The sequence below is a fragment of the Nerophis lumbriciformis genome, linkage group LG17 (assembly GCF_033978685.3).
Source record: "Nerophis lumbriciformis linkage group LG17, RoL_Nlum_v2.1, whole genome shotgun sequence".
Lineage (NCBI taxonomy): Eukaryota > Metazoa > Chordata > Actinopteri > Syngnathiformes > Syngnathidae > Nerophis > Nerophis lumbriciformis.
Window position 1 is genome coordinate 32,835,263 of NC_084564.2, and position 26,238 is coordinate 32,861,500.

Sequence of the window (26,238 nt, forward strand, 5' to 3'; positions counted from 1 at the left end):
GTATTTATTACCACCTTTCCCAACTTCTTTGTCACGTGTTGCTGGCATCAAATTCTAAAGTTAATGATCAGTTATCAGTTTGAACATAAAATATGTTGTCTTTGTAGCATATTCAACTGAATATGGGTTGAAAATTATTTGCAAATCATTGTATTCTGTTTATATTTACATCTAACACAATTTCCCAACTCATATGGAAACGGGGTTTGTACTATTAGTGTGTACAAAGTATAAAATAGTGTGTATTATTTGTGTGTATAAAGTAGTGTGTACTATTAATGGGTGTGTTGCATGTGATCTACTAAGACTGTGTGTACAAAGTATAAAGTAGTGTGTACTATTAATGAATGTGATCTACTAAGACTGTGTGTACAAAGTATAAAGTAGTGTGTACCAGAGGTGTGGACTCGAGTCACATGACTTGGACTCGAGTCATGAATTTGATGACTTTAGACTCGACTTGACAAAATGTAAAGAGACTTGCAACTCGACTTAGACTTTAACATCAATGACTTGTGACTTCACTTGGACTTGAGCCTTTTGACTTGACATGACTTGCTACTTTCCCCAAAACCCAAAGCTTAAAAAGTTATTTGGGAGCGCTCTGTATCTTTAATTTTCTACATCTGTGTCTATCAGCGTGTTGTTCCTGTCAGCTGGTGTGCTCTCAGTACAATAGCCAATCAAATTAGATCTACGTTGTTTTCATCACACAGCATTCATCCAATCAAATTGCAGGAGAACCAATGAACAAGAGTTGTGAAACAACGTGCCAGTGAGAAACAATTATGCCAAAGTTGGTTTCGTCCGGGTATAAAAACTACGACTTGGTCAACAAAAAACTAATTGCCGTATGCAAATCACGCAGTTCGAATATTGCAGACGGAGACGCAAAAACTTCCAACTTCGTTCGACATTAGAAGTTGTACAAAGAAGGGTAAGTTTTGAATGTAAAATAACGTTTATTGGCTAAGTAACGTGACTTTTATTTGCTGTGTAGTTAAATCAGTGAGGCTGTAAACTCACTGCTAACGTTATAACCATAGACATCTTATAAGTAGACGCAGCATCGAGCGCTACTGCCTACTGGCACAGACGAGACGCGGGGCCGCCATCTTGGAGTGGTGATCCGCTCCACTCAGTGCAATTCATTTGGCAGGAACAATTAACTGTCAGCGCATTTAATTAATTTTACCTCACTAAATACCAGATTTTCACGCACTTTTTTGTCATACGTGTAGCTATAATAACGGACACATGTTTTGGCGTGTTTTATTATTCATAGTTTGCTTAACAGTAATATAATATTCTTATACGCTATAAGTGACCAGACGTCCGAGATCAAAACTGGGAATATAATCCCAGGGAAGGGGGAAAAAAACGGTCAGCTATTTTTAAATTGAAGAAACAATATGATTAGGTTATATATACATGCGTATATCCTACATAAACAATATATGAATACATTAGATAGCTATATATCTTAGGGACCTGTAGACTGTATCTCTGTTGCTGCAGCAGCAGAGAGTTTATTCTATCTTGACACTTTGTATTGATATTTTGTATTACATTCTTCCCTTAAATTATAATGTTTACAGTGATTGTTATATATGTATTTTTTATGTATGTCTCTTTGGATAAAAGCGTCTGCCAAATACTTAAACATATATAAACACCTGAAAGTCGTTATATCAGCTAAAACCACCAATCGGTTTCACTGGATTCAGAATAAAACCAAATGCTGTTTTACCCAACAATGTTATTATTTGAATATTGTTACTTGAAGACTTATTCCTGGTTACAATTATACTGTAAAGAAAGTATTGTCTTATATTTTGCCTAAAATGAGAATGCATCATAATCAGTGGTGGCTGGTGAATTTTGTTTTAGGTGGGGCAGAAAGTTTGTAAACCAAACCCATGTAGGGGGGTCATCCTCCCCCAGAAGATTTCTTTGTGATTTTCACATAAAAATATTGAAGATCTTTGCTCCTTCTCAACTCTGTGATAATATTATTTTCATAAAATACAACCAATAGTACATTAATGTTAAATCTTACTTGTGAAAAGTAATCCCCCGATTCCTATTTTCAACAGTCCGCTCATTTGAGTAGGAAAACGCTGAACACCAGCCCGGCATCTTTGTTTTCTACCTGTCAACTGTCAGTTTAGGCTGCTCGCCGGCTCCTCGTCACCACTTCAAGATGGCGGCCAAATTGCTCACGTCACAGCAACCAATGCTGCGTCTACTTATAAGATGTCTATGGTTATAACGTCATTGCAAACACTGCAATATGTTGCGTCCACTGCAGTTTGCTACCTTATTCATACTTTTTGTCAAGTGATTTTTTTAAGCAGGGTTTCATGAGGTACCTACACATAATGTTACTATAGTCAATGTATCACACACAGTAACATAACGTTAGACGGCGGTCAGCAGCACCGCGTATTTTAGCCACCTACAAAAAGACAAACATAGTCAAATAAAGGTCAGTTAAAATGTATACTATGTTAAGAATATGTGTACATATTGCATAGGGCACTGAAAGTACAACTCTGTTCATTGTTTTTTTCATGTATTTGTTATGTTTTTCATGTGTACGCACACATAAAAACACATACAGTATGAGATGAGATCAATGATATAAGGTAAGAACAGGATATCAACTGCTGTGGAACTAGTTACAATGCAATATGCCATGGAAATACAATGTTAACACTTTTGTACAAATAAGTACAGTTGCACTTGTTTTTGCAAATGTGTTTATTCTGTAAAGGAATGAGTTAAATGTTTAAAATTACTGGTTAATAGTGCTATTATGAAGTGCAATGTCAGCACTATTTTTTTTCCTGCAATTTCAAATGCACTTGTTTTAATAAATAAATACAGCGTTTTAAAAGCATACACAATCTGTGTAAATATATTAGTCTGTGGTTAAAAGGACTTGAAAGGACTCGAAACTCAAAATGCAGGACTTGGGACTTGACTTGAGACTTTCCAGTCTTGACTTTGGACTTGACTCGGGACTTGACTCGGGACTTGCCTGTCTTGACTCGGGACTTGACTTGAGGGCAAAGACTTGAGACTTACTTGTGACTTGCAAAGCAATGACTTGGTCCTACCTCTGGTGTGTACTATTAATGGGTGTGATCTACTAAGACTGTGTGTACAATGAATAACTATTTAAATGATGCTTTTGTGTGTTCGGCTGCTTTCACCATGGAGATACTCATTTGCTCTACATCCATGTTCTCATCTCCAACATTCCAACCTATGTGTGGACTTTAAGTACTTGCTGACTTTAGTGTGAAAGGATTATTGTACTTATCAGTTTGTTTCAGTCCACACAAACTTTTAGTAGGTCAGACCCTTAAAGGTTATTTGAATAAAAGTATAAATATACTCAAAGCACAACTAACTTTATAACTTCTTTTAAACAACAACATGGAATCAATGTCATATTTGAGCAGAATATGCATCATTTCTTTGAAGACATATTTGCGTGTGATGTTTATCATTGACCAAGAGTACTGCTATTAACATTAATAATAGTAATTACCATCTCTTCGTTTTCCACTCGTCACGTCTGCAAGTCGCTCTTTAATGTGAGTCACATGATCTCGGTCTGCACTCCCCTTTCAACCGCCATCTTGTCTCGACATGTCAGCCTCTGCGTGGGATCGGAATGTGACGCGCTGAGCGGACGTGTTCGGACAGCACCGCGTTAAGACCATGACTACACTTGTAGGCCGTCCTTTCAAAGTCTGCTCGTGTTCGCTTGTCACCTTTCTTCTGCGTATATAATCAATAACATCACCTCGTTAACATGTAATCAATAACATTACCTTGTTAACATGTAATCAATAACATCCCTTTGTTAACATGTAATCAATAACATCACCTTGTTAACATGTAATCAATAACATCACCTTTTAGCATGTAATCAATAACATCACTTTGTTAACATGTAATCAATAACATCACGTTGTTAACATGTAATCAATAACATCACCTTGTTAACATGTAATCAATAACATCACGTTGTTAACATGTAATCAATAACATCACCTTGTTGACATGTAATCAATAACATCACCTTGTTAACATGTAATCAATAACATCTCTTTGTTAACATGTAATCAATAACATCACTTTGTTAACATGTAATCAATAACATCACTTTGTTAGCATGTAATCAATAACATCATTTTGTTAGCATGTAATAAATAACATCACCTTGTTAACATGTAATCAATAACATCACCTTGTTAACATGTAATCAATAACATTATCTTGTTAACATGTAATCAATAACATCACCTTGTTAACATGTAATCAATAACATCACCTTGTTAACATGTAATCAATAACATTACCTTGTTAACATGTAATCAATAGTACTACCTTGTTAACATGTTCAATAACATCACCTTGTTAACATGTAATCAATAACATCACCTTGTTAACATGTATTCAAAAACATCACCTTGTTAACATGTAATCAATAACATCACTTTGTTAACATGTAATCAATAACATCACCTTGTTAACATGTAATCAATAACATCACTTTGTTAACATGTAATCAATAACATCATTTTGTTAACATGTAATCAATAGCATCACTTTGTTACCATGTAATCAATAGCATCACTTTGTTACCATGTAATCAATAACATCACTTTGTTAACATGCAATCAATAACATCACTTTGTTAACATGTAATCAATAACATCACCTTGTTAACATGTAATCAATAACATCACATACTTTTATTTCTTGTATAAATACTATTTAATAATTGTATTACTTGTATAATTATTATTAAATAATTGTATTGCTTTTATAAATATCATTCAGCACTTGTATTACTTTTATAAATGCAATCAATAAGTTTTGTACATTTATAAATATAATTTAATATGTTCATTACTTTTATAAATATAATCAATACCTGTATTAGTTGTATGAATATCATTCAATACTTGTATTACTTGTATAAATATAATTAATACTTTTATAGATATAATTAAATACTTGTATTACTTTTATAAATATAATAAATACGTATATTACTTTTTATATATGTAATCAATACTTGTATTACTTTTATGAATATAATCAATACTTTTATTACTATAACACTTTTATACATATTATTCACTTCACTTTTTACATCTTTTCATGACAAAAATACACAAAATAAGTTTGTGTTTACTACTACTGATGTTGTTTACTATTACTGATGTTGTTTACTACTACTGATGTTGTTTACTAATACTGATTTTGTTTACTAATACTAAAGTTGTTTACTAATACTGATGTTGTTTACTACTACTGATGTTTACTAATACGGATGTTGTTTACTAATACGGATGGTGTTTACTACTACTGATGTTGTTTACTAATACTGATGTTGCTTACTAATACTGATGTTGTTTACTACTACTGATGTTGACTAATACTGAAGTCGTTTACTAATACTGATGTCGTTTACTAATATTGATGTTGTTTACTAATACTAAAGTTGTTTACTAATACTAAAGTTGTTTACTAATACTAAAGTTGTTTACTAATACTGAAGTTGTTAACTAATACTGATGTTTTTACTAATACTGATGTTTACTACTACTGATGTTGTTTACTCATACTGAAGTTGTTTACTAATACTGATGTTGTTTACTAATACTGATGTTGACATACACTTTCTTTGTAGCGTCCATGCTAGCTGTTAGCACTGTTTGCATCGTTAGCTTTTGTCATATTCATGAGTATTTGTCAAATACTTCATATTCATGAGTGTTTGTCAAGTACTTTATATTCATGAGTATTTGTCAAGTACTTTATATTCATGAGTATTTGTCAAGTACTTCATATTCATGAGTATTTGTTACATACTTCATATTCAAGATATTTTGTTATGTACTTTATATTCATGAGTATTTGGGATTATGAGTATTTTTATTACTGCTGTACAAATATTTGAATACTAATATTTGAAATTGTAATTATATTACAACTCTGCACGCTGATACTGCTTATTTCCTGCAGAAGCAGCTAGTGTGCTGATGGCTAGGTAGAAGCTAGCATGTTGATTGCTAAGTAGCAGCTAGCGCGCTGATGGCTAGGTAGCAGTTAGCGCACTGATGGCTCGTTAGAAGTTAGGGCACTAATGGCTAGGTAGAAGCTAATGCGCTGATGGCTAGGTAGCAGCTAGCGCACTGATGGCTAGGTAGCAGCTAGCATGCTGATGGCTAGGCAGCAGCTAGCGCGCTGATGGCGAGGTAGAAGCTAGCGTGCTGATGGCTAGGTAGCATTTAGCGTGCTGATGACTAGGTAGAAGCTAGCGTGCTGATGGCTAGGTAGCATCTAGCGTGCTGATGGTTAGGTAGAAGCTAGTACACTGATGGCTAGGTAGCAGCTAGTGTGCTGATGGCTAGGTAGCAGCTAGCGTGTTGATGGCTATGTAGCATCTAGTGCGCTTATGGCTAGGTAGAAGCTAGCGCGCTGATGGCTAGGTAGCATCTAGCGCGCTGATGGCTAGTAGAAGCTAGCGCGCTGATGGCTCCTACACGTCACATGACCTATGGCGAGAGATGTGTGACTCCGCCCACGTGCTGTTCATCACCGTGTTATGTTAGGAATCAAGCTTCCTGTTGCTATGGCAACGGCTGATCACTTTTATTAGCAGGAAATATTCCAATGATTATTGATACTGCAACTGATCAAATACTGATTATTGATACTGCAACTGATCAAATAATGATTATTGATACTGCAACTGATCAAATAATGATTATTGATACTTAAACTGATGACATATTGATTATTGATACTGCAACTGATCAAATAATGATTATAGATACTGCAACTGATTAAATAATGATTATTGATACTGCAACTGATGACATATTGATTATTGATACTGTAACTGATGAACTATTGATTATTGATACTGCAACTGATGAAATATTGATTATTGATACTGCAACTGATCAAATAATAATTATTGATAATGCAACTGATGACATATTGATTATTGACACTGTAACTGATGAAATATTGATTATTGATACTGCAACTGATGAAATATTGATTATTGATACTGCAACTGATCAAATAATGATTATTGATGCAGCAACTGATGAAATATTGACTATTGATACTGCAACTGATCAAATATTGATTATTGATACTGCAACTGATCAAATAATAATTATTGGTACTGCAACTGATGAAATATTGATTATTGATACTGCAACTGATCAAATAATGATTATTGATGCTGCAACTGATGACATATTGATTATTGATACTGCAACTGATGAAATAACAATTATTGATACTGCAACTGATCAAATAATGATTATTGATACTGCAACTGATCAAATATTGATTATTGATACTGCAACTGATCAAATATTGATTATTGATACTGCAAATGATCAAATGATAATTATTGATACTGCAAATGATCAAATAATAATTATTGATACTGTAACTGATGAAATATTGATTATTGATGCTGCAACTGATGAAATATTGATTATTGATGCTGCAACTGATGAAGTATTGATTATTGATACTGCAACTGATGAAATATTGATTGTCATGTACAACATTTAGCAAAAGTGTTGGGACACCAACAGGAAGTGTGTGTGGCAAGTTAAGGGTGAGACAGGAAGCGTGCTGTGTCCTAATTTGGGCGTGCTTTGATGTCAGCAGTTTTGTGTTTGCTCAAAAGAACTGGGAAGGAAGTTTGATGCTCACCTTTTGGTCTTTTGACAACTTCTCCGTGCTCGTGCATGAGTCCTGCCTCTCCGTGCATGTGTTGTGGGCGGGGCCTGCTTTCTTTTCCCGTCCTGGCCTCCTTCCTTCCTTCCTTCCTTCCTTCCTTCCTTCCTTCCTGCACAACCTCACCTCCTCCCACCTGAGCACTGACACGCCCCCTCCGTCTGTCTTTTCCTACCCAGAATCCCCTAGAAAACCCGCGGGGGGCGACGATGCGGCGCAGGAGCAGGACTACACGGGTGGGGCCATCGTGGTGGTGGTGGGGGGCGACGATGCGGCGCAGGAGCAGGACTACACAAATGTGGCCATCGGGGTGGCGGTGGGGGGCGTGGCCCTGTTGGCCGTGGCCGCCGTGGCGCTGTGGGTGTTGGTGCGTCGCCGCCAGCGCACCTTCAAGGGCAACTACAGCACCAAGATGCAGGTGCTAGGCAACGGCAAGGCCCCGCCCCCTGGCGGCCTGCACTACCCCGAGGACGAGGAGGACGAGGAGGACAAGAAGCCCTCGCAGACGGCGGGTGACGAGGGCGAGGGGGAGGAGCTGAAGAGGCCCTACTTTACGGTGGACGAGGGCGGAGACTACGACCAGCGGACTCTGGCCTTCCAGTACGACCCCCGACAAGAAGTCAGCGACGACATGATCTCGCAGACCGACGGCTCCGTCATCTCCAAGAAGGAGTGGTACGTGTAGGCTCCGCCCCCGGCCTCACGCGCCGCCGCCTCCTCGTCACCACCCGCACTGCACCCCTCCCCCACTCTCACCCCCCTCCCTCCCCCACCTTTGGACCCGTGTCACCCGACTGGACAAACTGATGTCAGCACACGCGCACAACCACACACACACACACACACACACACACACACACATGCTCTGTATGACATATAAAACACACACACACACACACACACACATGCTCTGTATGACATATAAAACACACACATACACTCACATGCTCTGTGTGACATATAAAACAAACACACACACACACACACACATGCTCTGTATGACATACAAAACACACACACACACATACTCTGTATGACATATAAAACACACACACACACACATGCTCTGTATGACATATAAAACACAAACATACACATGCTCTGTATGACATAAAACACACACACACAAGCTCTGTATGACATATAAAACACACACACACATGCTCTGTATGATATATAAAACACACACACACGCTCTGTATGACATATAAAACACACACATGCTCTGTATGACTTATAAAACACACACATGTTCTGTATGACATATAAAACACACACATGCTCTGTATGTCATATAAAACACACACACATGCTCTGTATGACATATAAAACACACACATGCTCTGTATGACATATAAAACACACACACACACACACACATGCTCTGTATGACATATAAAACACACACACACACACACACATGCTCTGTATGACATATAAAACACACACACACATGCTCTGTATGACATATAAAACACACACACACACATGCTCTGTATGACATATAAAACACACACACACACATGCTCTGTATGACATATAAAACACACACACATACACACACATGCTATGTATGACATATAAAACAGACACACACACATGCTCTGTATGACATATAAAACACACACACACACTTGCTCTGTACGACATATAAAACACACACACACATGCTCTGGATGACATATAAAACACACACACACACATGCTCTGTATGACATATAACACACACACACAAGCTCTGTATGACATATAAAACACACACACACATGCTCTGTATGACATATAAAACACACACACACACTTGCTCTGTACGACATATAAAACACACACACACATGCTCTGGATGACATATAAAACACACACACACACATGCTCTGTATGACATATAAAAGACTGCCACTTGTGAAAAGTCCAACACTGAATTTCTGTTTTGCCAAATCATTGCCATGTTTTTTATAATCTTATTTTTAATGATTTAGATGTTTTGATGATTGAGATGTTTTCAAAATAATATTTTTGTAATCAAACATTTTGCAGAAAGGAGAAAAAACAATGCAGACGCTGGAATTGATTTGTTTTTGTCTCTTTGTTTTGTTTTTGTACTTTGTTTGTTTTTATTGAGTTAGGATATGTGACCTCCAAGTGAGAATAAACATGTGTTGTGACATTTAGCAGGAAAAGGAAAAGGTCAATGTTTGCTAATTATGTTTTTGTTTGTCATGTTGTTGTTTTTTGTGTTTTCGTTTTCGTTTTTTTTGTTTTTGTTTTTTAATTTTTGATTTACTTTTTATGTTTTTTTTATGTTTTGATGTTGTTTTGCTTTTTTATGTTTGTTATGTTTTTATGTTTTTTAATGTTTTAATGATTTTAAGTTTGTATGTGTTTTTTTTCTTTTTTATGTTTTTTATGTTTTTATTTTTTTTTCCTTTTTATGTTTTTATGTTATTTTATGTTTTTTTTTTTACGTTTTTATGTTTTTTACGCTTGTATGTTTTTTTTCAAGTTTGAATGTTTTTTATATTTGAATGTTTTTTTTAATATTTTTATGTTTCACAGCGTCTGTTTGTTGGGGGGTGTGGGGTAGGGGTACGTGTTGTTGGCATTAATTCTCGCAAGCAAGACTGCAAAAGAAAAAAAGGGAATTCAGACATTTAGCCAAATATTTTGCCTGCTGCTTCTTTCCTTTATTTTGAAACCAACGATTGATTTTTCTTTGTCTTTTTATTCCTGAACGCATAATCCAAGTTAAAAAAGTGTTTTTTTGTCAAATTGAATAACACCTTCTTTCATGCTTGGTGTTTACTGTAAACAAAGATGGCGTCCATCACCTGGCTGTTCCAGGAGAAGAGAGCATCACGCGTCAACACATCAAGCCTTATCAGTGGGGGTGGGCAATACTTGGAGTCAATACCAAGTAAACACGGTATCGCTGATATCCATTCCAAGACTTTATTGGAGAACTTTGTGAAATTTGTCAAGAAAGAAAACGTTTCTTGAAGTAAATACAACAAGCAGAAAGAATGAATGAATGAATCCTTGATGAGACTCACACTTGTTGGAGGGAAAAGTCAACAATGTAACAATAATATCAACATTACAACAACAACACATGGAGGGGGAGAGGCTACGTGCGCCTCAGAGCGAGGATGGTCACATGTTCTCTGAGAGAAAATTCAAGTACATAAGAAAAATTGCAGCAAAAGTATCGATTCCATCCCACTCGTATCGATGTGATACAATAGCCACACCAGTATCCATGTTAAGGATATTTATCGATTCCATCCCACTCGTATCGATGTGATACAATAGCCACACCAGTATCCACATTAGGGATATTTATCGATTCCATCCCACTCGTATCGATGTGATACAACAGCCACACCAGTATCCATATTAGGGATATTTATCGGCCGCAGGGTTTGTTTTGAAAACAAACTCTTCCTCTGCTTCTAAAGAAGAAATTATTGCACAATAGAAATGATCATCACAAATAAAAATGTGCAAATACGAGGAAAATTAGTCAAAGTAACGGAAACGTTTTTATTCTTTTTAAATCATGTCGGCTTTTAAATCACAATTTGACAAAGTGTTTTTTTTTTTTTTCTACTTCTGTTGAAAGTCGGCTGAAAAGTTTGTTTTGATGAAAGCAGTTTTTGTGTTTACATGTTTTGGTGAATTATTGAGTGCCTAAACACTTTTGGAAGCACAAGTCATTGACGCTAGCACAATGATGCCCCTAGTGGTCAGTCAGTGACGCTAGCACAATGCTGCCCCTAGTGGTCGGTCAGTGACGCTAGCACAACGCTGCTAAAGGTCGGTCAGTGACGCTATCACAATGCTGCCCCTAGTGGTCAGTCAGTGACGCTAGCACAATGCTGCCCCTAGTGGTCAGTCTTTGACGCTAGCACAATGCTGCCCCTAGTGGTCAGTCAGTGACGCCAGCACAATGCTGCCCCTAGTGGTCAGTCAGTGACGCTAGCACAATGCTGCCCCTACTGGTCAGTCTTTGACGCTAGCACAATGCTGCCCTTAGTGTTCAGTCAGTGACGCTAGCACAATGCTGCCCCTAGTGGTCGGTCAGTGACGCTAACACAACGCTGCTAAAGGTCAGTCAGTGACGCTAACACAACACTGCTAGTGGTCAGTCAGTGACGCTAGCACAATGATGCCCCTAGTGGTCAGTCAGTGACGCTAGCACAACGCTGCCCCTAGTGATTGGTCAGTGATGCTAGTACAATGCTGCCCCTAGTGGTCGGTCAGTGACCCTAGCACAACGCTGCCCCTAGTGGTCGGTCAGTGACGCTAGCACAACGCTGCTAGTGGTCGGTCAGTGACGCTAGCACAACGCTGCTAGTGGTCGGTCAGTGACACTAGCACAATGCTGCTAGCGGTCAGTCATTTGATGCTAGCACAACGCTGCTAGTGGTCGGTCAATGATGCTAGCACAACGCTGCTAGTGGTCGGTCAGTGACGCTAGCACAACACTGCTAGTGGTCGGTCAGTGACGCTAGCACAATGCTGCTAGTGGTCAGTCAGTGACGCTAGCACAACGCTGCTAGTGGTCAGTCAGTGATGCTAGCACAACTGTGCTAGTGGTCAGTCAGTGATGCTAGCACAGCACTGCTAGTGGTCAGTCAGTGACAGGTTTAACAACACTGCCCCTAGTGGTTGAAGCACAAAGCGACAGGTTTGCTGCTTGATGTTTTTCCACTTTGATCCATTTCCATCCATCCATTTTCTAACGCTTGTCTCTTTCGGTGTCGCGGGGGGTGCTGGAGCCTATCCCAGCTGTATTTGGGTGGAAGGCGGGGTACACCCTGGACTAGTGATAATAGTAATGATGATAATAATAATAATAATACAAATGATAATAATAATACAAATAGTAATAATAATAATAAAAAATATAATCATAATAAACATAACAATATAATAAAAATTATAATATGAATGATTATGACTTGACTTCATCCTAAACCAGATTTTGTATTTTGTGTGACATTGTGCTGTAAAAAGTGTACATAGGTTGAGAGAATACTCAAAGGTCAGCGTCCAGTGCAGTCTGACCACTAGGTGTCGCCTTCCTGGTGTGTCCATGTTGTGTGAATGTATATTTGTGTTATAAAATCATTGTTGAAATTGTGATGACTCAGTGAAGTGACTTGTATTTGTTTGACGCATTAAATTACTTATTAAATAAGGTCTTTGTGTCTTAGTGATCACAAATGTTGACTCATTAGCTCGCATTAATTCTCATTATTAAAATTGCACCCTGTCATTAAAATACATGACATTACTTCAAGTCTTCCATTGTTGTTTGTGGTTTATGTTTTCTACAAACCTCAAACCACCTGACGTCACTCTGCTCTCTGATTGGTTGCCAGGTTGTCAACAGGAAGTGAAACAAAAAGGGGTTTGATTGATTTTGATTTGCCAGAAACTTTATTGATCGCGTACAATAGGGAAACTCAAGTGTCCAGTAGCAGAAAGACACATCCATTCATAGAAACAATAAATACATAATATACTTTATATATATATATATATATATATATTAGGGCTGTGAATCTTTGGGTGTCCCACAATTCGATTCAATATCGATTCTTGGGGTCATGATTCGATTCAAAATCGATTTTTTTTTTTCAATTCAACACGATTCTCGATTCAAAAACTATTTTTTCCCGATTCAAAATGATTTTCTATTCATTCAATACATAGGATTTCAGCAGAATCTACCCCAGTCTGCTGACATGCAAGCAGAGTAGTAGATTTTTGTAAAAAGCTTTTATAATTGTAAAGGACAATGTTTTATCAACTGATTACAATAATGTAAATTTGTTTTAACTATTAGATGAACCAAAAATATGATAATTTGATCTTTGTGAAAATATTGGACACAGTGTGTTGTCAAGCTTATGAGATGCGATGCAAGTGTAAGCCACTGTGACACTATTGTTCTTTTTTTAAAATTTATTATAGATGTCTAATGATAATGTCAATGAGGGATTTTTAATCACTGCTATGTTGAAGTTGTAACTAATATTGATACTGTTGGTGATAATTCTCATTTTTGTTTCACTACTTTTGCTTTGTTCTGTGTCGTGTTTGTGTCTCCTCTCAATTGCTATGTGTATTGCAGTTCGGAGTGTTGCTGGGTCGGGTTTGGTTTTGGAATTGGATTGCATTGTTATGATATTGCTGTGTATTGTTTTGTTGGATTGATTAATTTAAAAAAAATCAAAATCAATTTTTAAAAAATGAGAATCGATTCTGAATCGCACAACGTGAGAATCGCGATTCGAATCCGAATCGATTTTTTCCCACACCCCTAAAAGATCTTAAAGATAGTAGCAACAATAAATACATCCATCCATCCATTTTCTACCGCGTATTCCCTTTGGGGCCGCGGGGGGCGCGGGAGCCTATCTCAGCTACAATCGGGCAGAAGAACAATAAATACAAAAATCATAAATACATAATTCTTAACAATAGTAACAACAATAAATACATCATAAATACATCATCCTTAAAGAAAGTAACAACAATAAATACATCATTCTTAAAGATAGTAACAACAATAAATATATAATAAATACATAATTCCTAAAGATAGTAACATTAATAAATTAATCATAAATACATAATTCTTAAAGATAGTAACAACAATAACTACATCATAAATACATCATTCTTAAAGATAGTAACAACAATAACTACATCATAAATACATCATTCTTAAATATAATAACAACAAAAAATACATAATTCTTAAAGATAGTAACAACAATAAATATATAATAAATACATAATTCTTAAAGATAGTAACAACAATAAATACATCATTAATACAAAATTTTTAAAGATAGTAACAACAAAAAATACATAATTCTTAAAGATAGTAACAACAATACATATATAATAAATACATAATTCTTAAAGATAGTAACAACAATAAATACATAATAAATACAACATTTTTAAAGATAGTAACAACAATAAATGCATAATAAATACATCATTCTTAAAGATAGTAACAACAATAATTAGTGATAGACTCACTTGTGATAAAGATAAAGTCTTGGAGAGTATAAATAAATGGTTTAAGTATTGTGTTAGTGATAAAGACTAAGTTTGTGTGTTCGTGATAAAGACTAAGTTTGTGTGTTCGTGATAAAGACTAAGTTTGTGTGTGTGTGATACAGACTAAGTCTTAGATAGTATAAAAAAATGTTTGAAGTGTTTTGTTTGTGATCAAGACTAAGTTTGTGTGTTTGTGATAAAGACTAAGTCTTGGAGAGTATAAAGAAATGGTTGAAGTCTTGTGTGTGTGATTAAGACCAAGTCTTGGAGAAAATAAAGAAAAGTATTGCGTTTGTGATAAATACTTAGTATTGCAGAGTATACAGAAATGGTTAAGTCTTGTGTGTTGTGTGTGATAAAGACTAAGTTTGTGACAAAGACTAAGTCTTGGAGAGTATAAATAAATGGTTGAAATATTGTGTTTATGATAAAAACTAAGTTTGTGTGTTTGTGATAAAGACTAAGTCATGGAGAGTATACAAATATGGCTGAAGTCTTGTGTTTGTGAAAACGACTAAGTCTTGGCGATTATAAAGAAATGGTTAAGTCTTGTGTTTGTGATAAAGACTAAGTCTTGGAGAGTATGAATAAATGGTTGAAGTTGTGTGTTTGTGATAAAGACTAAGTTTGTCTGTTTGTAAAAAAGACTAAGTCATGTGCTTGTGATAAAGACTAAGTCTTGGATAAATAAAGAAATGGTTGAAGTCTTGTGTTTGTGATCAAGACTAAGTTTGTGTGTTTGTGATTAAGACTAAGTCTTGGAGATTATAAAGAAATGGTTGAAGTCTTGTGTTTGTAAAAAGACTAAGTCTTGGAGAGTATAAATAAATGGTTGAAGTCTTGTGTTTGTTATACAGACTAAGTATTGAAGAGTCCAAATAAATGGTTAAGTCTTGTGTTTGTGATAAAGACTAAGTCTTGGAGTATAAAGAAATGGTTGAAATATTGTGTTTGTGATAAAGACTAAGTCATGGAGAGTATAACAATTTGGCTGAAGTCTTGTGTTTGTGATAACGACCAAGACCTGGAGATTATAAAGAAATGGTTGAAGTCTTGTGTTTGTGATTAAGAGTAAGTCTTGAAAAGTATAAAGAAATGGTTGAAGTTGTGTGTTTGTGATAAAGACTAAGTCATGGAGAGTATAAACATATAGCTGAAGTCTTGTGTTTGTGATAAAGACTAAGTTTGTGTGTTTGTGATAAAGACTAGACTAAGTCTTGGAGAGTATAAATACATGTTTGAAGTCTTGTGTTTGTGATAATGACCAAGTCCTGGAGATTATAAAGAAATGGTTGAAGTCTTGTGTTTGTGATTAAGAGTAAGTCTTGAAAAGTATAAAGAAATGGTTGAAGTTGTGTGTTTGTGATAAAGACTAAGTCATGGAGAGTATAAACATATAGCTGAAGTCTTGTGTTTGTGATAAAGACTAAGTCATGGAGGGTATACACGTTTGAAGTCTTGTCCATCCATCCATCCATCTTCTTCCGCTTATCCGAGGTCGGGTCACGGGGGCAGCAGCCTAAGCAGGCAAGCCCAGACTTCCCTCTCCCCAGCCACTTCGTCCTGCTCTTCCCGGGGGATGCCGAGGCGTTCCCAGGCCAGCCGGGAGACATTGTCTTCCCAACGTGTCCTGGGTCTTCCCCGTGGCCTCCTACCGGTCGGACGTGCCCTAAACACCTCCCTAGGGGGGGAATACTAAGTCATGGAGGGTACAAACACATAGTTGAAGTATTGTGTTTGTGATAAAGACTAAGTCATGGAGGGTATAAACACATGGTTGAAGTCTTGTGTTTGTGTTGAAGACTAAGTCTTGGAGAGTAGAAATAAATGGTTAAGTCTTGTGTTTGTGATAAAGACTAAGTTTGTGTGTTTGTGATAAAGACTAAGTCTTTGAGATTATAAAGAAATGGTTAAGTCTTGTGTTTGTGATAAAGACTAGGTCTTGGAGAGTACAAATAAATGGTTAAGTCTTGTGTTTGTGATAAAGACTTAGACCCGAGGAGTAGAAATAAATGGTTAAATATTGTGTCTGTGATAAAGACTAAGTTCCTGGAAAGTACAACGAAATGGTTAAGTCTTGTGTCTGTGATAAAGACTAAATCTTGGAGACTACAAATAAATGGTTAAGTCTTTTGTTTGTAAAAAAGACTAAGTCTTGGAGATTATAAAGAAATGGTTAAGTCTTGTGTCTGTGATGACGTGAGTGCATAAAGAATGGTTGTCAGGATGTAGTTATGCAGGACGAATGGAACTTTAAAGTTGCTAATAGATGACACGTGTTTCTTCTTCTCTGCACACTTCTTGCGTTGCTTGACAGAAGTTGTGCGACAACCTTTGTGTTTAGCACACAATGCTTGTGTTGCTTGACAGAAGTTGTGCGACAACCTTTGTGTTTAGCACACAATGCTTGTGTTGCAAAGGTGTTTCCCACTCTGCATTGTGCGCTCTCTGCGTGGCGGGATCCAGTTCGGTCCCCAGACCGCCTGGCAGAGAAGTGAGGAGTCAGCACTAAGATCTGCCAGGAGGGGAGGGGCTGGCAGGAGGGGGGCGGGGGGGAGGGGCTGCGGGCGCACTGAGACCACACTTTGGAATTTCTTTGCTCTTTTTCAAACAAACGCACCAAAACGAAAGCAGATGTTGGAGCTCATCAGTGACGGCGTCTCCACGGCGACCATGCTCCTTGAAAGTGTGTGTGTGTGTGTGTGTGTGTGTGTGTGTGTGTGTGTGTGTGTGTGTGTGTGTGTGTGTGTGTGTGTGTGTGTGTGTGTGTGTGTGTGTGTGTGTCACAGTCACTAAGAAAGAAGTATTGTTATGATTATAGACAATTTGAATGTAATATATATTTATCACTTACGTAACTATCTCTTTCATTCCTGCAAGCTTTTTAGTGTAATATTGACTTCTAATTAGTTTGTACTATTAGTGTGTACAAATGACTAGATAGTGTGTAATATTAGTGTCTACAAAGTACTAATTAGTGTGTACTATTAGTGTGTACAAATTACTAGATAGTGTGTAATATTAGTGTCTACAAAGTACTAATTAGTGTGTACTATTAGTGTGTACAAACTACTAAATAGTGTGTAATATTAGTGTGTACAATGTACTAAATAGTGTGTAATATTAGTGTGTACAAAGTATAAAATATTGTGTACTATTAGTGTGTACAAAGTACTAAATAATGTGTACTTTAAGTGTGTACAAAGTACTGGATAGTGTTTACTATTAGTGTGTACAAAGTATCACATGGTGTGTACTATTTGTGTCTACAAAGTAGTAAATAGTGTGTACTATTAGTATGTACAAAGTATACAATAGTGTGTACAAGGTATAAAATAGTGTGTACGATTAGTGTGTAAAAAGTATAAAATATTGTGTACTATTAGTGTGTACAAAGTATAAAATAGTGTGTACTATTAGCGTGTACAAAGTACTATGTATTGTGTACTATTAGTGTGTACAAAGTACTATGTATTGTGTACTATTAGTGTGTACAAAGTATGACATAGTGTGTACTTTTAGTATGTAGAAAGTATAAAATATTGTGTATTATTAGTGTGTAAAAAATAAGTTTACCATTTACCATAAGTGTGTACAAAGTACAAAATATTGTGTACTATTAGTGTGTACAAGGTATAAAATAGTGTGTACTATTAGTATGTAGAAAGTATAAAATATTGTGTATTACTAGTGTGTAAAAAGTATAAAATAGTGTGTATTATTAGTGTGTACAATGTATAAAATAGAGTGTACTATTAGTGTGTACAGTGTGTAAAATAGTGTGTACTATTAGTGTGTACAAAGTATAAAATAGTGTGTACAAAGTATACAATAGTGTGTACGGTACTATTAGTGTGAACAAAGTATAAAATATTGTGTTTTATTAGTGTGTACAACGTGTAAAATATAGTGTACTGTGTGTACAAAATATATCATATTGTGTACTATTAGTGTGTCCAAAGTATGAAATAGTGTGTACTATTAGTGTGTAAAAGTATACAAACAAGTTGACTTTATTTGAAGTGAAGTGAGTTCTATTTATATAGCCTTTTTCTCTGGAGACTCAAATGGCTTTACATAGTGAAAGGCATGTTCTCCATCTTGAAGCAGTGTGGGTGGCACTGGGTGCAGGTCAGTCAACTGCCTTGCTCAACAGCACAACAGCAGTGACTAGGATGGCGGCAGTGGGGATCGAACCTAGAACCCTCAAGTTGCTGGCACGGCTGCTCTACCAACTGAGCCACAATTGTGTTTCATAGTATCGTCAAACATATCAGAGCGTATTTACAAAGTATGAGAAAACACAGTCTCAACATCACTAATTCAGACGGCCATTTGAATATTCACCCTGGGTAGGATGGAGCTGGGATGACGTCATGATGTGAAATGTGACACAATTAGTATATTTCATCATCTTTATGTACCACATGAACACCTTTTTATCAAAAACAAAGTCATCACGTTGTCCCGCCCACTAAGTCCTCTAAATCACATCCAAAACCCGCCAACACTACTCCAGTTGCAAATATTAGCCATGTTGTTGTTGTAAACACCAACGCAGACAAACTCTTTTTCAAGGACACAATGCTAATGCTAGCTTGTGCGATGTCCGTATCATTGCGCCTCAATTAGTCAGTCTAGATCAGAAATCCTGTTGCTCCCGCATCATTGTGCCTAAATTAGTTAGTCTAGATTATAAATCCTGCTGCTCCCGCAGCATCGCGCTTCAGTTAGTTAGTCTAGATCAGAAATCTTGCTGCTCCCGCATCATCGCGCCTCAGTTAGTTAGTCTAGATCAGGGGTCACCAACCTTTTTGAAACCAAGAGCTACTTCTTGGGTACTGATTAATGCGAAGGGCTACCAGTTTCCATCCATCCATTTTCTACCGCTTATTCCCTTTGGGGTCGCGGGGGGCGCTGGAGCCTATCTCAGCTACAATCGGGCGGAAGGCGGGGTACACCCTGGACAAGTCGCCACCTCATCGCAGGGGCTACCAGTTTGATACACACTTAAATAAATTGCCAGAAATAGCCAATTTGATCAATTTACCTATAACTCTATGTTATTATTAATAATTAATGATATTTATTTTTGTGGAAACACTGATCATCTTAATGATTTCTCACAATAAATATATATAGAAACAGATACATATCAATATGCAACACTTTATTTTTATATTTTCTCTAAGTGCACATTTTTCAAATTGAACATTTTCAAATGATCACTTCTAAGACAGTCTTGTGAAATCACAATATCCCATTTTAACTAGCTAGCCACTAACATTTTTTAACAAATCATGAATTACTTTGCACCATGTTTGTACAAATAATAACTCATGTAAAATACAAAAATCAACTCTCAAATTTTTAAATAAATCATGTCATACTTTGAACTGGACACCAAATCTGTTATCTGTTTCTTTGTCAGTTCGTGAAGACCAAGTCTTTAAAATATTTTCTTGGATTTTCAAATTCTATTTGAGTTTTGTCTCTCTTAGAATTAAAAATGTCGAGCAAAGCGAGACCAGCTTTCTAGTAAATAAATAACATTTAAAAAATAGAGGCAGCTCACTGGCAAGTGCTGCTATTTGAGCTATTTTTAGAACAGGCCAGCGGGCTACTCATCTGGTCCTTATGGGCTACCTGGTGCCCGCGGGCACCGCGTTGGTGACCCCTGGTCTAGATTATAAATCCTGCTGCTCCCGCATCATTGCGCCTCAGTTAGTTAGTCTAGATCAGAAATCCTGCTGCTCCCGCATCATCGCGCCTCAGTTAGTTAGTCGAGATCAGAAATCCTGCTGCTCCCACATCATCGCGCCTCAGTTAATTAGTCTAGATCAGAAATCCTGCTGCTCCCGCATCATTGCGCCTCAGTTAGTTAGTCTAGATCAGAAATCCTGCTGCTCCCGCATCATTGCGCCTCAGTTAGTTAGTCTAAATTATAAATCCTGCTGCTTCCGTATCATCGCGCCTCATTTAGTTAGTCGAGATTATAAATCCTGCTGCTGCCGCATCATTGCTTCTTAGTTAGTTAGTCTTGATCAGAAATCCTGCTGCTCCCGCATCATCACGCCTCAGTTAGTTAGTCTAGATCAGAAATCTTGCTGCTCCCGCATCATCGTGCCTCAGTTACCGTATTTTCCGCACCATAAGGCGCCCTGGGTTAAAAGCCGCACCTTCAATGAACGGCATATTTCAAAACTTTGTCCACCTATATGCCGCCCGGTGTTGTAAGTTGCATCTAACTGCGCTAAAGGAATGTCAAAAAAACAGTGAGATAGGTCAGTCAAACTTTAATAATATATTAAAAACCAGCGTTCTAACAACTCTGTTCACTCCCAAAATGTACGCAAATGTGCAATCACAAACATACGTATATCAACATGGACAGAGCTGTGTGAAAAAAGCCACCCGGCCTCTTCGCGTAAACTTAAACTTACCTTAACCACTCGCTCATCTTTTCTTCATCCATCCCTTCGAGTTAGCTTTTATGATGACGCCGGCTGGAAAGGTCTCTTTTGGCAAGGTCTTCCTTTTGAATATCACCATGCGTGGAAGTTTCTGGCCATTAGCATGGCAAGCTAGAACCACAGTGAAGGATGACTTCTCATTCCCTGTGGTGCGAATATTCACCGTACGTGCTCCCGTTGTATCCACAGTGCGGTTCACAGGAATATCAGTTGCTGTGAAATAGTAATCCGTGTGCGGATGGAGAGATTGCGGCTTTTCATGAACCGGATCCCTGACGCTTAGTAGGAGCCATTTTGTGGTCTTTACAGATGTAAACACACAAAGGAAATGAAACGTACGGTATATCCGCGCGCTTTTTCTTCTTCTACGCGGGCGGGTGGTTGCTTACAGTAGAAGAAGAAGCGCTTCCCGTTCTATGGGGGCGGGTGCTTACCTTGGCGGTTGCTTGCGTAGAAGAAGAAGCGCTTCCTGTTCTACCGGGAAAAAAGATGGCGGCTGTTTACCGAAGTTGCGAGATCGAAACTTTATGAAAATGAATCGTAATATTAATCCATATATAAAGCGCACCGGGTAAAAAGCCGCACTGTCAGCTTTTGAGTAAATTTGTGGTTTTTAGGTGCGGCTAATAGTGCGGAAAATACGGTAGTTAGTCTAGATTATAAATCCTGCTGCTCCCGCATCATCGCGCCTCAGTTAGTTAGTCTAGATCGGTGGTTTTTAACCTTGTTGGAGGTACCGAACCCCACCAGTTTCATATGCGCATTCACCGAACCCTTCTTTAGTCCATCCATCGATCATCTTCTGCTTATCCGAGGTCGGGTCGCGGGGGCAGCAGCCTAAGCAGGGAAGCCCAGACTTCCCTCTCCCCAGCCACTTCGTCCAGCTCTTCCTGTGGGACCCCGAGGCGTTCCCAGGCCAGCCAGGAGACATAGTCTTCCCAAAGTGTCCTGGGTCTTCCCCGCGGCCTCCTACCGGTCGGACGTGCCCTAAAAACCTCCCTAGGGAGGCGTTCGGGTGGCATCCTGACCAGATGCCCGAACCACCTCATCTGGCTCCTCTCGATGTGGAGGAGCAGCGGCTTTACTTTGAGCTCCTCCCGGATGGCAGAGCTTCTCACCCTATCTCTAAGGGAGAGCCCCGCCACCCGGCGGAGGAAACTCATTTCGGCCACCTGTACCCGTGATCTTGTCCTTTCGGTCATAACCCAAAGCTCATGACCATAGGTGAGGATGGGAACGTAGATCGACCGGTAAATTGAGAGCTTTGCCCTCCGGCTCAGCTCCTTCTTCACCACAACGAATCGATACAGCGTCCGCATTACTGAAGACGCCGCACCGATCCGCCTGTCGATCTCACGATCCACTCTTCCCTCACTCGTGAACAAGACTCCGAGGTACTTGAACTCCTCCACTTGGGGCAAGATCTCCTCCCCAACCCGGAGATGGCACTCCACCCTTTTCCGGGCGAGAACCATGGACTCGGACTTGGAGGTGCTGATTCTCATCCCAGTCGCTTCACACTCAGCTGCGAACCGATCCAGTGAGAGCTGAAGATCCTGGCCAGATGAAGCCATCAGGACCACATCATCTGCAAAAAGCAGAGACCTAATCCTGCAGCCACCAAACCAGATCCCCTCAACGCCTTGACTGCGCCTAGAAATTCTGTCCATAAAAGTTATGAACAGAATCGGTGACAAAGGGCAGCCTTGGCGGAGTCCAACCCTCACTGGAAACGTGTCCGACTTACTACCGGCAATGCGGACCAAGCTCTGGCACTGATCATACAGGAAGCGGACTGCCACAATCAGACAGTCCGATACCCCATACTCTCTGAGCACTCCCCACAGGACTTCCCGAGGGACACGGTCGAATGCCTTCTCCAAGTCCACAAAGCACCGGAACTGCCGAGAGTATAGAGCTGGTCCACAGTTCCACGACTAGGACGAAAACCACACTGTTCCTCCTGAATCCGAGGTTCGACTATCCGGCGTAGCCTCTTCTCCAGTACACCTGAATAAACCTTACCGGGAAGGCTGAGGAGTGTGATCCCACGATAGTTAGAACACACCCTCCGGTTCCCCTTCTTAAAGAGAGGAACCACCACCCCGGTCTGCCAATCCAGTGGTACCGCCCCCGATGTCCACGCGATGCTGCAGAGTCTTGTCAACCAAGACAGCCCCACAGCATCCAGAGCCTTAAGGAACTCCGGCCGGATCTCATCTACCCCCGGGGCCTTGCCACCGAGGAGCTTTTTAACTACCTCAGCAACCTCAGCCCCAGAAATAGGAGAGCCCACCACAGACTCCCCAGGCACTGCTTCCTCATAGGAAGACGTGTTGGTGGAATTGAGGAGGTCTTCGGAGTATTCCCTCCACCGATCCACAACATCCGCAGTCGAGGTCAGCAGAACACCATCCTCGCCATACACGGTGTTGATAGTGCACTGCTTCCCCTTCCTGAGGCGGCGGATGGTGGTCCAGAATTGCTTCGAAGCCGTCCGGAAGTCGTTTTCCATGGCCTCACTGAACTCCTCCCATGTCCCAGTTTTTGCCTCTGCGACCGCTGAAGCCGCACACCGCTTAGCCTGTCGGTACCTGTCCGCTGCCTCAGGAGTCCTATGAGCCAAAAGAACCCGATAGGACTCCTTCTTCAGCTTGACGGCATCCCTCACCGCCGGCGTCCACCAACGGGTTCTAGGATTACCGCCACGACAAGCACCAACTACCTTGCGGCCACAGCTCCAATCAGCCGCCTCGACAATAGAGGCGCGGAACATGGTCCATTCGGACTCAATGTCCAGCACCTCCCTCGTGACATGTTCAAAGTTCTTCCGGATGTGGGAATTGAAACTCTCTCTGACAGGAGACTTTGCCAGACGTTCCCAGCAAACCCTCACAATGCGTTTGGGCCTGCCAGGTCTGTCCGGCATCCTCCCCCACCATCGCAGCCAACTCACCACCAGGTGGTGATCGGTAGAAAGCTCCGCCCCTCTCTTCACCCGAGTTTCCAAAACATGAGGCCGCAAATCCGATGACACAACTACAAAATCGATCATGGAACTGCGGCCTAGGGTGTCCTGGTGCCAAGTGCACATATGGACACCCTTATGTTTGAACATGGTGTTCGTTATGGACAATCTGTGACGGACACAAAAGTCCAATAACAAAACACCGCTCGGGTTCCGGGCAGCCATTCTTCCCAATCACGCCTCTCCAGGTTTCACTGTCGCTGCCAACATGAGCATTGAAGTCCCCCAGTAGGACGAGGGAATCACCCGGGGGAGCACTCTCAAGTACTCCCTCGAGTGAATCCAAAAAGGGTGGGTACTCTGAGTTGCGGTTTGGCGCGTAAGCGCAAACCACAGTCAGGACCCGTTCCCCCACCCGAAGGCGGAGGGAAGCTACCCTCTCGTCCACCGGGTTGAACTCCAACGTGCAGGCTCTGAGCCGGGGGGAAACAAGAATTGCCACCCCAGCCCGTCGCCTCTCACTGCCGGCAACGCCAGAGTGGCAGAGAGTCCAGCCCCTCTCGAGAGAACTGGTTCCAGAGCCCTTGCTGTGCGTCGAAGTGAGTCCGACTATATCTAGCCGGAACTTCTCCACCTTGCGCACTAGCTCAGGCTCCTTCCCCCCCAGCGAGGTGACGTTCCACGTCCCAAGAGCTAGCTTCTGTAGCCGAGGATCAGACCGCCAAGTGCCCTGCCCTCGGCTGCCGCCCAGCTCACATCGCACCCGACCTCTATGACCCCTGCTATGGGTGGTGAGCCCATCTTTAGTGAAAAATAAAATGTTTTTTTTTTTTTATTAAATTCAAGACAAAGTTATTATATGTTTTTGGTAACACTTTAGTATGGGGAACATATTTTAAGTAACAAAGACTTAATTTAGAGTTTTTTGGACACTAGGGGAACATATTCTAAGTAACAAAGATTTAATTTAGAGTTATTTGGTTAGGGTTAGGGCCAGGGTTAGAGGGTTAGGGTTATAATAAGGCCATGCCGAATATGGCATTGATAAGTACTTAATAATGACTAGTTAAGAGCCAATATGTTACTAATTTGCATGTTAATAAGCAACTAATTAATGGTGAATATGTTCCCCATACTAAAGTGTTTTATTACTGGTGCACAAAATGAACCGTGCATGAACATCACCTTGTTCAAACAACAAAACCAACACAGTGCATAAACTCACAACAAATTACACACCTGCAAATCAGTCAGCTGTTGCCGTATCCGTAATACGCCGAAGTTTTTATTTGTATGTGCATACAATTGGTTGATATCTAAGGTTATATTTTGTCTTTAGTTGAAAAAAATTGTTGTACATTTTTGTCTATTAGGTTATAGTTTGCATCTTTTTAGATGTTTGGAAATGCACCAAATCATTAAATTTCAATATTTGTGATTCATTAAGTAAAATGTTTGTTATTATAACTGATCTTTTTTTGTAACACAGTTAACAGAATAAGTGTACTTTAATCATTATTTCCCATATTTCTACACAACAAGTCAGATATGTAACACGAGTGAACAGTAGACAATATGAAGTGATTTTTGGTCTAAGACATATTTTATATATTCATTATAGATGTGTTTCTTGCTAATTTATGTTGTATATTTGTAAATGGGATTTAATTAAACATCTATTATTATTCGTTGTTGACGTGTGTTCACTTCAAGTATTACTTCCTGTTGACCTGTGTTCACTTCAAGTATTACTTCCTGTTGACATGTGTTCACTTCAAGTATTACTTCCTGTTGACATGTGTTCACTTCAGGTATTACTTCCTGTTAATGTGTGTTCACTTCAAGTATTACTTCCTGTTGACATGTGTTTACTTCAAGTATTACTTCCTGTTGACATGTGTTCACTTCAAGTATTACTTCCTG

General features: G+C 39.2%; 1 protein-coding gene across 4 annotated transcripts in view; it reads left to right on the forward strand.

The window, feature by feature from the left end:
* Positions 1-26,238, forward strand: part of nectin1b (nectin cell adhesion molecule 1b) — a 211,817-nt gene that overhangs the window by 85,464 nt on the left and 100,115 nt on the right. Inside the window, exon 6 of one of the 4 annotated variants that reach the window (XM_061973113.2) lies at positions 7,974-13,225. The exons of the other annotated variants lie outside the window; for them this stretch is intronic. Within the exon in view, the coding sequence (XP_061829097.1) occupies positions 7,974-8,479 (506 nt within the window). The 3' untranslated portion in view covers positions 8,480-13,225. Of the gene's footprint in view, positions 1-7,973; positions 13,226-26,238 lie in introns of those variants that run through there. 4 annotated transcript variants of the gene reach the window in all.